General features: G+C 48.0%; 1 protein-coding gene across 4 annotated transcripts in view; it reads left to right on the plus strand.

The window, feature by feature from the left end:
* hivep3b (HIVEP zinc finger 3b) overlaps window positions 1-13,227 on the plus strand; it is a 30,179-nt gene that overhangs the window by 13,513 nt on the left and 3,439 nt on the right. For 2 of the 4 annotated variants that reach the window (XM_040164628.2, XM_078095256.1), the window contains exons 2-5: window positions 5,337-7,724; window positions 7,940-8,229; window positions 8,412-10,427; window positions 10,614-10,759. In XM_040164628.2, coding sequence (XP_040020562.2) covers window positions 5,687-7,724; window positions 7,940-8,229; window positions 8,412-10,427; window positions 10,614-10,759 — 4,490 coding nt within the window. In that variant the 5' untranslated portion in view covers window positions 5,337-5,686. Of the gene's footprint in view, window positions 1-35; window positions 355-624; window positions 735-5,336; window positions 7,725-7,939; window positions 8,230-8,411; window positions 10,428-10,613; window positions 10,760-13,227 lie in introns of those variants that run through there. The other 2 variants (XM_078095255.1, XM_040164633.2) reach the window with 2 other exon arrangements.

Here is a 13,227-nt window from a genome sequence, read left to right on the forward strand (position 1 = left end):
CTCTCTCTCCCTCTCCGGTGTTGCACCGCTGATAGGCCCAGCCCGAGGTCCGCGTGATGCGGGGGTTTGCTTGAATGGATGCCACTCTGGAATTCATGTGCAGATGCAGCACGGTGGCTCCAACTAGAAGATTTACGTAAATGGGACGTGCTCATGTGGCCAGAAGGTTTTTCACTGAGGAAGAAGGCTTGTGTTTTTTCTCCACCCACCAACAGAATAACCTAACTTTGCTTTCAAGGAGGTGATTATTACACGGAATGGCACTCTGGCTGTTGTTTGATCGGGGAAACCCCATCTAAGACCTGTTTGTAATCCTATCTCTTGGGAGTGCCACCAGCAGCAGAATCTCTATAGGTACATTTCTTTTTCTGCTTGATTTGTTGTGCACTTTGTGAAATTGAACCCCGTGACTGTGTTTTTTAGAGAGGATGGTGTGACTTGTTGGAAATTTGACTCATGCTACGGGAATATCGTTCGCTTTCAGCTCCTTCTTGCTGCCGCATCTTCTTACGGCACCTCTTGCATTTGCACAGTGGAAACATTTATTTACTGTCTTCCCCTCTCCCTCCATCACTCTTTTTTTTTGCCTCACCCCCATCCTCTCTCTCTCTCTCTCTCTCTCAGCAACACACCCACTCAAACAGTCATATCCGCTCTCACTCTCTAGCTCTCCCTGCTCGTCTCACAGTGCCTGTGAAGCGTCTCTGAGGGGAAAGACCAGACTGCTCTGTCAGGTAATCTAAACCTCTCTCTCTCTCTCTCTCTCTCTCTCTCTGCTCCCCCCTCCCCTCACACTCTGTCCTTCGCTCTCTGTCTTCCTCTCTTATTTTAGTCCTTCCCGGTGTTCCTCTGTCCCCCCCCCCCCTCCCTTTTCCCTCCCTTCTCTATCGTTACTTCTCTTTCGATTGTAAATGAGTTACGTTGTTATTGCGGCAGTGTACATTTGATTGTTTTGTATTTCAAATTTGTCATTTCTTAGTATATAATCTAACAACTGGGTATTTTGTGAGTACAAGGATTTATTTCTTGTTTATGTAAAAAAAAACTCAAGTTGAAAAATTTAGTGCATATATGGTTACTCAATTGTGTGGCTGTTATTATGAAAGGTTTTTAAGATTTATTTTTTAACGTAAAGAGTCAGAATTTCTGTTGGATATCCGTTCTGGAAAAGGGGATTCCTGCTCTGTCAATTTCGCCTCAGGTTACTCCTTTTTCTCTGGAAATGTTGCGGGATTTGTGCATCATCCCAATGGAGCGTCTAAGGATAGAGCTGCTTTCCAATCAGAGGCAAACACCTCCAAGACCAATTCTGGACCATATCATTTAAATGTTACTACAAAAAGATGATTTCCCACCGTAAAAGGTCCTGGCCACAAATTAAGTTGGGCAAAATTGAGCAACCAGCAATTTAGTTGTGGTCAGTTTGTTTTTGCAGTTGATTATGTCACCCAAAGTACCAGGTTTTCCGCTGCCACGGGTATTATTAAAACTAAGTGCAATCTTCCCCGGCCTTCGCTGTGTGCATTATCCAACGCTGCCCTGCCAGATAGTTTGATTTAACGGCCGGTATTGACCTACAGTTCAGCTGTCTTGTGTTTAATCAAAGTGAACACTGCAACGGTTGTGAGCTGCCAGTCTCATCAAACCTTGTGAAATCCTTCTCTGCACCCACAGAGGTGAGAGCGTGAGCGAGAGCTCTGGTATGTGGTTGTTGTTTTTTTAAACGGCGTCCTCCTCAGTGAGCGGCTTCTCCCGACAGCAGTGATATCCCTGCGTGATTGTGAGTGTTGGCTTCTGGGGTTTAATGCTCTACCAGACGTCTGGTTCTTTCTTTCTTTCTTTTTTGGGGGGTTTTCTTCTTCAGTCGTTTACTATGAAACCAAACTGGTTCTTTCTGTGGTTCACTGGTTGGTTAGTTCTAGGCCGTAAAGTAGACTTTCCTTATACCTTATACTTAAGGAATGCTGCAGAGCCTCCTGTGCAGTATCAAATGTTGTATTGCTGCAATGAGGTTATGACCCTCGCGGTTCAAGCTGTTGCAGAGATTACTGTATGTTTTTGTCTGCTGTGATGTCGACCCGTCGTCACTCAAAGGCCGTAAGATGCCGAGGCCACGCATTCCCCCTCCTCACTTCCTGCTGCCAGTGTGCGTCGGTAGTCAGAAAGGATGCTGGGAGATAAATTTAGACCTCCAGCTCCCTCTCCATCTGCCGTTGCTCAGAGTAGACTGGTTTCCATGGGAACCTGCATCAGGCTACCGCCAGTAAGAGAGAATGGGGATAGAGAAAGAGAGAGAGAAAGAAAGAGATGTGACTGTTGGCGTGTGTGTGTGTGTGTGTGCGTGTGTGCGCTTTGTGGGCTATGTATCTATCTATCTATGAATCAGTTCTTGTAAAAACACTTGAGAAGGTTTATCTGTTGTCAGGTCACGAGGTCACAGTTGAGGCCATATTTGTACCTAACATTCCGAGCTTATTGTTGCGTCTGGGTATTGATGACGAATTGAACACAAGCTGCCGGCCGTACTCTTCTGTGCATGCTAATGATGTTTTAACCGTAAAACTACTGCAAAGCTCTTGCTACTTATTGTGTGTGTGTGTGTGTGTAGTGTGATCTCTTAATATGTGTCAGGTCTCCTTCAGGTACCTGCACCAGTGCTTGGTTCTGCTGACGAAGCCCCTCTGTCTATGTACAGTACACACTCATTCTTTACTTTCTGTGGAAATGTCATTAAGCACTTACTGTCTTATGCACGTCAGAAACTGGAAAGTGACACTGTTTTGTGAAGTATCAATCAACGGGCCATGTCAGACTGGAGGTAGAACATCGGGGGGGGGGGGGGGGGGTGAAATCTTCAAGTGTTCCCAGTTTGTTATTTTGCAAACTGCTACGAGTGTTAGCTTTGTGGTTTTCATCTGAAGGCGTTTAAGCATTTGGCTTCCTGCTCGCACCTCTGCCTAAGAATAAAGTTACGCCCTCATCGCACATATAACCCCCGTGTTTTACACGGGGTCTTTTTGTTGTTCGCTGATTTATACTGAAGTGTGTACTGTAGAAGACCATCGTGGTGCGTGTCACTCGTAGCAAGTCATCTCTGTGGAATGAGTGTGATAAGGCAGGAAAACCCCTCGTCAGGCAGCAGGAGGTTCGGCTGTGTGGAACCAGGGAAGGTCACCTCAGGCCACTGGCTGTGATTAGCTGGTCAGATGTCTCCGAGTGGGTCCAGCGGTGCCACTGTGTGCTGGTGGCTCTGTGGAGAGAAGTGCTCCACACTGTATGCGTGCTGTATGGTGTGTGTGTGTGTGTGTGTTTTGGCTTAATGTAGGCTAGACTCTGGCTTTTCTTCTTCCTGGCACGGCCCTGACTGTGTTTCCCCTGCTCAGAGCTGGCAGTCTAGACTTCCATGAATAATGAAAGCAACGCTCTTCCCGACGTTAAAAAAACGTCTAATCGCCTCATTTAAGGGCAGCATCAAAAGCTACGCCAGAGATCGTTTTCTCCTCCAGCCCATTCACTTTTCTCACGTCTTTCATTTGCTCGTTGTTCCAGGCGTCAATTTCTTGTCTTTAAAAGTCCAGTGTGTGAGAAACAACTTTCCTCAGTCACAAAGACAGAGAAGTGATTTATAATTGGTGTGGATTTTTTTTTGTTTTGGTTGTGGTGCCTAATTGCTGCGCGTTGATGGTAGAAGTCTGCTGTAATCGAAGCGTTGATCTGCTTGGAGGAACACGCAGTAAGCAGAGGTTTGACCCTGAGCAGATGTGGGGGAACGTGGTGATGGAGCGGGAATCTGCCAACTTGTTTCCGAGATGAAGACGGATTCCCTTTCCTTTTTTTTTTCCACGCTGTAAACTGGCGCTAATGAAGGCTGACTGTGCAGTGTTTTTTTTTTTTCTTCAGACATATGGAGAGTGCAAAAGTGTGGCTCATTAAAAAAAAAAACTGTCAGTGGTGCCTTGCTGCTTCTGGCACCTTGAGCTGTAGTCTTCTGCTGGGCTTGTTTATTCAGCCAGTAGATCACTACTACGAGTATTTTCTCTCCCCCACCTCGTCCCATATCACCTGGCACTCTTTACACTCATACGTGCATAACTCTATAGAAAACCCATCCATTTCCTTCTCTCAACTCGTTTCTGCCACTTCCTGCATTTGCTGTGTATCAGCACCGATCCTTTCTTGCCTTCTTGTAAGCTCTGTGCTGTCAGAGGCGGTGCATGGTGTCTACACCATCACACATCCACAGCTGAGAGGTGTCCTCCCTCAGCAAGCCCTGATCTGCAGAATTGAGGGTTTAAAAGGAGGGTGGGGGGGGGTGCAAGTTGTGTCAATGACTTAAGACCATGATTGATCTTCTGGATTCGACTGTGCTGGGACTGTCAGCTGTTGGGCATGGCTGCTTGGGGAAAATGTTATGGTTGGCCGTAACAATTCCCAGTATGTGTTCGGATTGGCCGCGATACAAGAATTCTTTGTCTCGAGTTGAGATAGATTTCAGGATTTGTAGTAAGTGTGGAATATTACTCGACATACATCTTGATAAAAAGAGACGGTTTCATTGCACCCACAAGTCTCCATGATCAGCCATATTGGCTCCTCACATACACAGCTCTCTAGTTGTGTGTGTGAGTGGGAAATATTACAAAAGATCTATCTTTATAAACTTTTTTCACAGTACCCTTTCACAACAGGCTTCATAGCAAACAGCCGTTCTTGGCCCTCTTCAAACGCTGCACCCTGGTGGCTGTTCGACAGCAAAGTGGGAGTTGCATGGGCTAAAACCCGGTTGCTGCCAAGTCCCTTTTTCCACCAGTAAACACCCCCCCCCCTCCGTTTACCCTCTTTAGCTTCAGTGCCAGATCCGATAGGCATAAGCTATATTTCCAGCATTTGTTTTGACTCCTTGCCCTGACACTGTGGTCTCCTCCTGTGGTGCCTGTGCTGTGGACCTTGAGCTGCTCTCTGACTCCTGCAGAGTGGGCCTGTCTCGGGTCAGATATCAATAAGATCAGCCTGTTTTTCTAGTCGAAGGTTTAATTTATAGTGAGTCAAAACATTGAAAAGGTGTTTATTCGGTATTTAGTCAATGACGTGTCAACAACAAACATCTTGACCTCACATGTTCTTCACATATTCACAGTATGGGCTCCTTTGTCTCCTGCATTGCGGCACACTTTCTGCTTTTATTAAGAAAAAAACTTTGGCTTTAAAAGGAAAATTAGGAAAAACTATTGGCTCTACTCTAGCTTTTATCCGCATTTCTTTAAACCTAATAAATGTTCCAATATGTTTCTACTTGTGTAACTCAGTCCTTCTTTTACTTTTCCTTGTTTCTGCAGATCACATGCTGACAACCAACGCTTGACACTCTCTCGCCAACAAAACAGATGCAGAGAAGAACTTGGCACAACTGTTAGAATGGCTGAAGCCGGACCCGAGCAGAACTGCTTTGTACAGAGAGATGATTCATGTTTACCTGCGACGGTGCAGCTCCAGGGCAGCTTTTAATGATGCCTCATTTTATCTTCTCGAATAACTCTCGGGCTACGCTAACAAAGGCCCTCTTTTGTTATTTACAACGCAGTCCGCCAATGTTTCCTTGCCTCTGACATCTCTGCTGCCATGGGGTTATCTCCATGAGGCTCCGAGAGCCCCTGCTTGTGTGTCTGTGAGGCCTCCTCCCCACTCTATGGAGGCTGAACACAGCCGACCGGCCGATGGGGAGTGCTCTGGAAGGCAGGAGCAGCAGCGCTTGACAACGGAATCCTCTCCAGGATCTTGTCCACCTCAGCAGCCTCCGCGCCCTTCTAATGCTCGCCCCGTGCACAGAGCTCTGGGTCGCGTGCAAAGTCGCCAAACCAAACAAACTGAGCATTTGCTTCGGTTACAGCAGCAGCAGGCAATAGCATGGCAGCATTCAGACACCCCGGGTCCCTCAGGAGGCAGCTTCTCTCCAGATTCCTCATCGACCACATCCCTCCCATCTACTTCCACCACCCGGGGTGAGCATGGCCATGGGGTCCCTTCCCAGGGCACCCAAGAGGGGCTGGAAGGGGTCAGCTCACCCAAAAAAGGGGAGAAGAAACCCCAAAAGCCAGGAAAATATGTGTGCACTTACTGTGGTCGCCCATGTGCCAAGCCAAGCGTTCTTCAGAAACATATTCGCTCCCACACGGGAGAAAGACCATACCCTTGTGCCCCCTGCGGCTTTTCCTTCAAGACCAAGAGTAACCTGTACAAGCACCGCAAGTCCCATGCCCATCGCATTAAAGCGGCCCTGTCTTCCAGTCGGGATGAGCCCAGTTTAAGTGGGCAAGAGGGTGGTGGTGTTGCAGAAGACCCTGAGGAACACACCGAGGGAGAAAGCACCGAATCTGAAGAAGAGACGGGCCTACACAGAAAATCCTCCTTGAAGGAGAAGTTGGCGCCGCAAAGGAAAGGTGGCAGGGAGCTGCTGAGAGGCTCAGAGGAGAGCCACAGGCCTGAAGACTCCCAGGCTGTCAAACAAAGGCTGGCACTGCGGCTCAGTGAAAGAAAACGTGGGGTGATGGCTTCTCCAGATGACCGTCCTTCCTCCCTCTCAACCTCATCTTCCTCTCAAGGCCCCGGCAGTAAGGGCAGCACAGAGTCTGGCTACTTCTCTGGGTCGGGCAGCACCGACCTGTCCCAAGTTAGCCCCCCAAGTGCCAGTGCCAAAACCTACGCAGAAATTATTCTCGGGAAATATGGGCGGCTGGGAGGGCAACAGCGCCATCCCCATCAGCAGCAGCCTCATTCTTCACTTTCCTTCCCCTCGGGAACGGAGGAGAAAAGCATTCCCTTTGCCGTACCCAAAACCCAAGTCATAGAACACATTACCAAGCTCATCACTATCAATGAAGCGGTAGTAGACACCAGTGAGATTGACAGTGTGAAGCCGAGACGCTCCTCTCTAACCAGGAAGAGCAGCGCGGAGTCCCCAAAATTCAACTCCCTCAGAGATGCCTGCACATTTGATCCCAAAGGAGAATCCCCTGGCCCAAGCGCTTTTAAGCACCTCCACAATCCTGAGGCAGAACCAGCAGGTACCCAGCAGCTGTCAGCAGTGCCTCTGCTTAGAAGCCACTCGATGCCAACCTCCACCAGCCAAGGAGAGCCCTGCACCTCTGGTACCATGCGCCCCAGAGATTACCGTCTCTGCCAGTCATTCGATGAGCAGCAGGCCGTGGTGGCAGAGATGAGGGCTGGCCCTTCCCAGCGCACGCTACGGCGCCAGCCTGCCATAGAAGTTCCACTGGGAGCCGAACTAATGCAGGAGGAGGCCGGCTCCTCCTCCACAGCACTCGCTGATGAACAAGCTAGACGGACACTACTGCACCACCAACCCCACCAACAACAACAACAACAACAACAACAACAGCAGCAGCAGAAGAGATTGAGCCTGTTTGAATGTGAAGCTTGTCAGGCCCACTTCCAACACAATGAAGGCTATGAGGCCCACAGGGGCATATGCCCAGGACAGAAAACCCTGGGAAAAGAGAGCGGGGATGCAGGTAAAACATGCAGGGAGGATCGCCCGCAGATGATGCACTATAAGTTTCGAGCACTGGCAATGGCCGTTAGGAAGAGGAGGAAAGAGGAAAGTCTGGAGGAGGATCCTCCCAGCCCCGGATCTGTAGCCGTGTCGGGGAGCCCTTCAGGCCTCGTTCCTCTGACTTGCAGAACAGAGCACAGCCACACCCTCTCAGGTTTGTTCACATATCGCTGCAGCGCCAGATCAAATTTATCTACATAATTCTGTGTAAGCTAAATATTTCAGTCTTGCAATCCTGAAAATGAAAGGGAAAGACATTCATATCTGCAACTACATCATTTAATGCAAAGCAACAACCTCTTGTTTAACTGAAAAGCAGTATATTTGTATAGCATAACGGTTGCTTCTTCTTTATTTTTTTGTTTTTAGGTGTTCCTTTACAGAGTGAACAACCGCAGCAGCATCAGCAGGACAGGAAGGGCGTGTCTGTCATTCAACACACAAGCTCTTTTGAGAAGCAGGAGAGTATGTCCATGGAGAGTCAGGAAACCGAACTCAGAGAGAGTCAGCAAACACAACCACTCGAGCCAAAACCATCACCCTCTACATCTCGCCTCATCCGCCAATCAAACATCCAAGTGCCAGAGATCCTTGTAACTGTGGAGCCTGATGCTGACATGCCAACTGTCTCTGCGCCAGTGATGGCATCCTCATTCAAGGTACATCATTGTGCATTGGTCAATGTTTTGGAGCCCTTTACACAATTTAATTGCCCTCCTTTTGTCAACTGAATTAGTTATTATTTTTATTAACTTCAAAAAATCCTGAAAATAAACGTGAGCTGTCCATATCCCCTAATGACAATAGTAAAGTATTATTCTGTATTTTCTGTCCGTCACAGGAGGCAGAAAGAGTGGAGGAGTTCCAATGGCCTCAGCGTAGCCAGACTCTGGCTCAGCTCCCTGCCGAGAAGCTGCCACCAAAGAAGAAGAGACTCCGCCTGGTGGAAGCAGCACATTCCTCCGGGGAGTCTAGCTTTGAGTCCTCGTCTCTGCCCCACAGCCCCAGTCAAGAGAGCAACATCTCCCACGCTTCAAGCCTTGCTGCTTCTTTCGAGGACACGTCAAGATCAGAGTCCACCGCCTGGGCCTCCAGTAGCCAAAGCTCCCAGATGTTGATGGTGCCAGTTGCTTCCCACCATCACCACCAAAGCCAAAAGGAGATGAGGCGCTCAGCCTCAGAGCAGACCACAGCCACCGGCCAACCAACGGAGCAGGTCTCAGAGACCAGGAGTAAGTCCTTTGACTATGGCTCACTGTCCCCGCAGCAGTCTGCGTCCTCCTGGGAAGAAAGGAGAAAGTGTCTCCTTGTGAAGCATGCCACCTTAGGCGAACCTGAGCAGGAGGAGGTGGCCAGCATGAGTCAGCTGTCCAGAGCAGACAGCCCAAAGCCGGGGCCGTCACGCTCCATCCATCCTCCCATCTACTCAATAGAAACAAGCAACCGCTTTAGGCTGGAAACCACCGGGAAAGCCTCGCAGCCGTTACAGCCGCAGATCTTCCTGCCCTCTGGGGATGTGCTCCCTTTGCAGCAAGCGTTTTTCCAAGGGTCATTAACCCCGCCAGTCCCTGTCACCACCGCCACCCCTGAAGTACTGCCCACCCAAATCATGCACAGAGCCTTCTTACATTCGCAGACAGCACCCCCACCTATGCACACGCACCCTGGTCAGATCCGCGTGGCAGAACGGTTGGGTGTACCACTCCATCAGTTTCCTGCTCTGCTTCCTCTCCAGTTCTCTCTGAGGACCTCAGCTAGTCACGCTCTGTACTTACCGTTACCTCCGAGACAAGCTACACACGTTCCTTCCCTTCCCACACCAGAGAGACGCCCCTCCACATCTTCTGTTCTCACACATCAATCCTTTGTAAGAATCTCTTACCACCACCCACGACCCGTCATCGCCACATGTGTGGCTCAGTTCACACCGGTGTCGTCGCTTGTGGTGCCAGTGCGCCTCCAGACTCATTTACCTACCTATGCCAGTGCCATGTACACCACCTTATCCCAGATCCTGGCCTCCTCCTGCTCACAGGAACCTCTTTCTTGTACAGCCATGGTCATTATGGGCCAGGTGGAGCGGAACAAGATTGAAAGGTCCTACCTGAAGGTCCCCTCCCCAGACGTGGAGAGCCTTCTTCCCCTTTCTCTGCCGACGGAGCTGGCCTCGGGATCTGGGGAGGGGTACGGTCCACTCGGGGCCGGAGGAAGCAAACGCATGCTTTCTCCTGCAGCTAGTCTGGAGCTCAGCACAGAGGCTCAGCGTCACCAGAAACGGGTAAAAGAGGAAAAGGAAGGGGAGGTAGATGAGGAGCAGGAGGAGGATGTCGACCAGAAGGTGGGACAGATTGAAGAAAGTGAAGCCACTGAGAGAAAACTGGAACAGAGTGAGAAGAAACAGCCACAGAGGGTGGAGCTGACAACTGTGAAAGAGGGGGAGCATGAGCAACTACCAAGGAAATATAAGAAGAAGAAGGAGGAGCAGAAGGAGGCCGAGTATGCTGAAAAGACAAGTAAAATAAAAGAGGAGGTGGCAGTTGTGCGACAGGGAGCTGAAAAACCGGTGGCGCCTTCGTACCCCAGCCTCCGCACCTCCACCTCAGTTAACTGGTGCTACCTAAACTACGTCAAAGCTAACCCGTCTCCCCTGAGGGACCCCCGCAGCTCCGTTTATTCTACCTGGAGCATCAGTGCTCACAACCCCAACCTGCCGGGCCTCACCACTAAGGTGGCCTTGTCTCTGCTGTGCTCCAAACAGAAGCACAGCTCAGAAACATACACCACGGCAACGGCCGCGGCCCCCCCGGCCAAAAGCAAATTGGCCCCTGCTAGCAGCGGGACCCCGCGGGTGTCAGAGGTAAATATAATCACAATAAACACTTGCTTACATTAAACACCCGTGGGAATTATTTCAATCAATTTTTACTTTAAACGGTGTGTTTAAAGGTTCGGGGAGAGCAACACAAACTTGGGGGAATACTGTTTCAATAAAATTTTTTATTTTAAGTCGTCTTCAATTTTTCTATGTGTGTCTTGAGTGTAGGTACACGCCACCCCACCCGGCACCTTCACTAAAGTAAAGGATCAGCAAAAACCTGACGAGGAAGAGAAAAAAGAGATGAGCGAGGAGGAGGAACCCTCCACCTCCAAGCAGAGCGAGCCATCACGCGTTCGCATCTTTGAAGGCGGGTAAGAACTTCAACAGCGAGACTGTTGCACGTCGAGAAATGCACATGGTTTGATTATCATTTACGAATGATTGCGGTGTCTCATTTACGCAAGTCACCCGGGTTCCTCCCTCACAAACCAACATGACTGTTCAGCGACCCTGGTGAGACGAGTGGAGAACAGCAGTGACAGATGGGAGGTAGTGGAACCCGCAGGGACTTCATTTGTACTTGCAGCCAAGCTTTTTTGTTTTACTGCTGGCGAGGAAGTCGGTGTTTTAGAAATGTTATTTTGGAGAGATGACAGTACTTTTTGTGTAGGTGTGTGTCTGCGCTTATGTGCACTTGTGTTGTGTAATGGGGAAAAGGTTGCCTCCAACTTCACTTTGAGACACTCATTAATACCGTTTTTATGGTTTCATAAGTGACTTTGAAGAAGCAGAGGAAAAGAAAAAGCAATCTCTAAGAGATCATTATCATTGGTGAGATTATCATGTTTGTGTTTAACTATTTTGCATTTATTTCTACGCTGTAGATTCACTTATTCACATATTTCAGCTGTGCAGAAATGTGAGGAATGATGGATTTTTTCTCCACAGTGCAGCCTCTGTTCTTTCCCAAGTTGACAGTGTTACAGGAAGAGAACCAAGTTTCCCCAGATTGTTGACATTGAAGGATAGTAGAATTAAAAAGCGTTGATATAATAAAAGCGACAGCAGTTAAAGGATGCTGTTTGGACCGGGGTAAACGTTTCAGCACACACTGTTCGCCTTTTCAGGGGAACAGAAATAATGAGAAAGATATTATGGGTTATGGGAAACAATTGGAAAATCAATAGAATCGGTGGGACTTATATATGTTTGTGTACGTGTGTTCCTGCCAAATCAGCACATTTTGTGTTACGTGTTGATGTGCACACAGATTGATTTTGAAGGAGTAGTTTTTTTAACAGATGAGGCATTAATTACCAATCTTTATCATTTGTAGCCACGCATTCATTTTCATATGTTAACAGCTTACTTCCTTCATTGCATCCTCTGTTTCCATCAAACCAAGCCTCCTGCTTCTGTTCATGTTGTCAGAGTCACTCTGGCAGCTCTTCCAGGTTTACCTACCTATGTATTACCCTCTTCATTCCCTACCAACATCCTCTCCTCTCTCTGTGTACTTGTAACTCTTAATACTTGAATTATTTTCTCTGTGCATAAAAATAAGCACAGCCTGTATATAAATGTGCATTTCCATCTTTGTTTATGTTCTGATCCCTTTAAAAAAAGTGGTGCAGAGAGAGTTTATTAGTGTCACACAGCTAAAGAAGTGAAATGGAGCCCGGCAGCTTTTAGCAACTAAGCAAGCGTAGCTGCTTCTTCTTGGTTGCAGTGAAATTCAGTGGGATATCAGCTTTAATCCATTTTAGTGAGCATTAGCTGAATTATGTCCCTCTGGATTCTATTAAAACCGAATGCTGATTCATTTGCATGGTGACATTGCAGTTTTGTCATGAAACTTTAGCCACAGTGGTGAAATGGGCATATCCACTCCTGTGAGCAGAGCTTTCAGTATGTGTCAAAAGGATTCGTGGTTTAAGTATGTTTCAGTGCTCATACATTACACCCTTTTAATTTAATATATAATATAGTTGTCGTTGCTTTGAAATCCAATGGCCTCGACAGTCAAGCACTAGCTGGTTGAAAGCGATGCTCTCTCTCACCAATCGGCCACGGCGGCTGTGAAGTTCCTGCACAAGCAGCGGCAGATTGTCGGTTGAGTTTACAGAGACTTGCCTTTTATTTAATGCTCCACGTGTGAAGTGCAATTTCTGCCTTGTTTTTCCACCAATGTGGGTGGATGTTTATCGGAATGGCAATAAATAAATTCCAGTAAACAGTAGCCAGTACCTGAATAAACGCTACAAGATGCCCACTGCTAAGACTCCAGTTGTGTAATCATGATTTTATTCTGTTTACAACAGCGAACATTTACCCTGCTGATTGTTGTTGATTCTTGTGGTGCATATCCTTTATATTATCCTTTATTTAAACACAGTCCACACACATTGGATGTTAACAACTCATAATCGACAATTCATTCAGATGTCAACTGTCTCCACAAGTGGCTTTTTGGGTAAACACGCAGAGGGAGTATAAACAATTATTTTACACACTAAACCTGAATGAGTTGATTTTTTTATATATATACAGTGTCTATTTCAGGGTGTTGACCATGGCCAGGCTTCCCTTCCGTCTTTTTAGCCCGCTGCTGTTGTGTTTGGCAGGGCCGCACATTCGCAGCAGAATAGCTGGTATTCTCTGTGCGCCGAGGGGGTTGTGCAGCAAAGGGACTGGGTGCTGCTGGGGTTTCGGTGGGGCTTCCCCAACCCGCCTCTATAAAGGAACCCTTGTTTTCCTTGTGCATGTGTATGTGTGTCCACATCCACTTTCATCTTTATTATGAAGGCTGCCGTAACCATTGTGACACATGACACATGAA

The sequence above is a fragment of the Gasterosteus aculeatus genome, chromosome 20 (genome assembly GCF_964276395.1).
Source record: "Gasterosteus aculeatus chromosome 20, fGasAcu3.hap1.1, whole genome shotgun sequence".
Lineage (NCBI taxonomy): Eukaryota > Metazoa > Chordata > Actinopteri > Perciformes > Gasterosteidae > Gasterosteus > Gasterosteus aculeatus.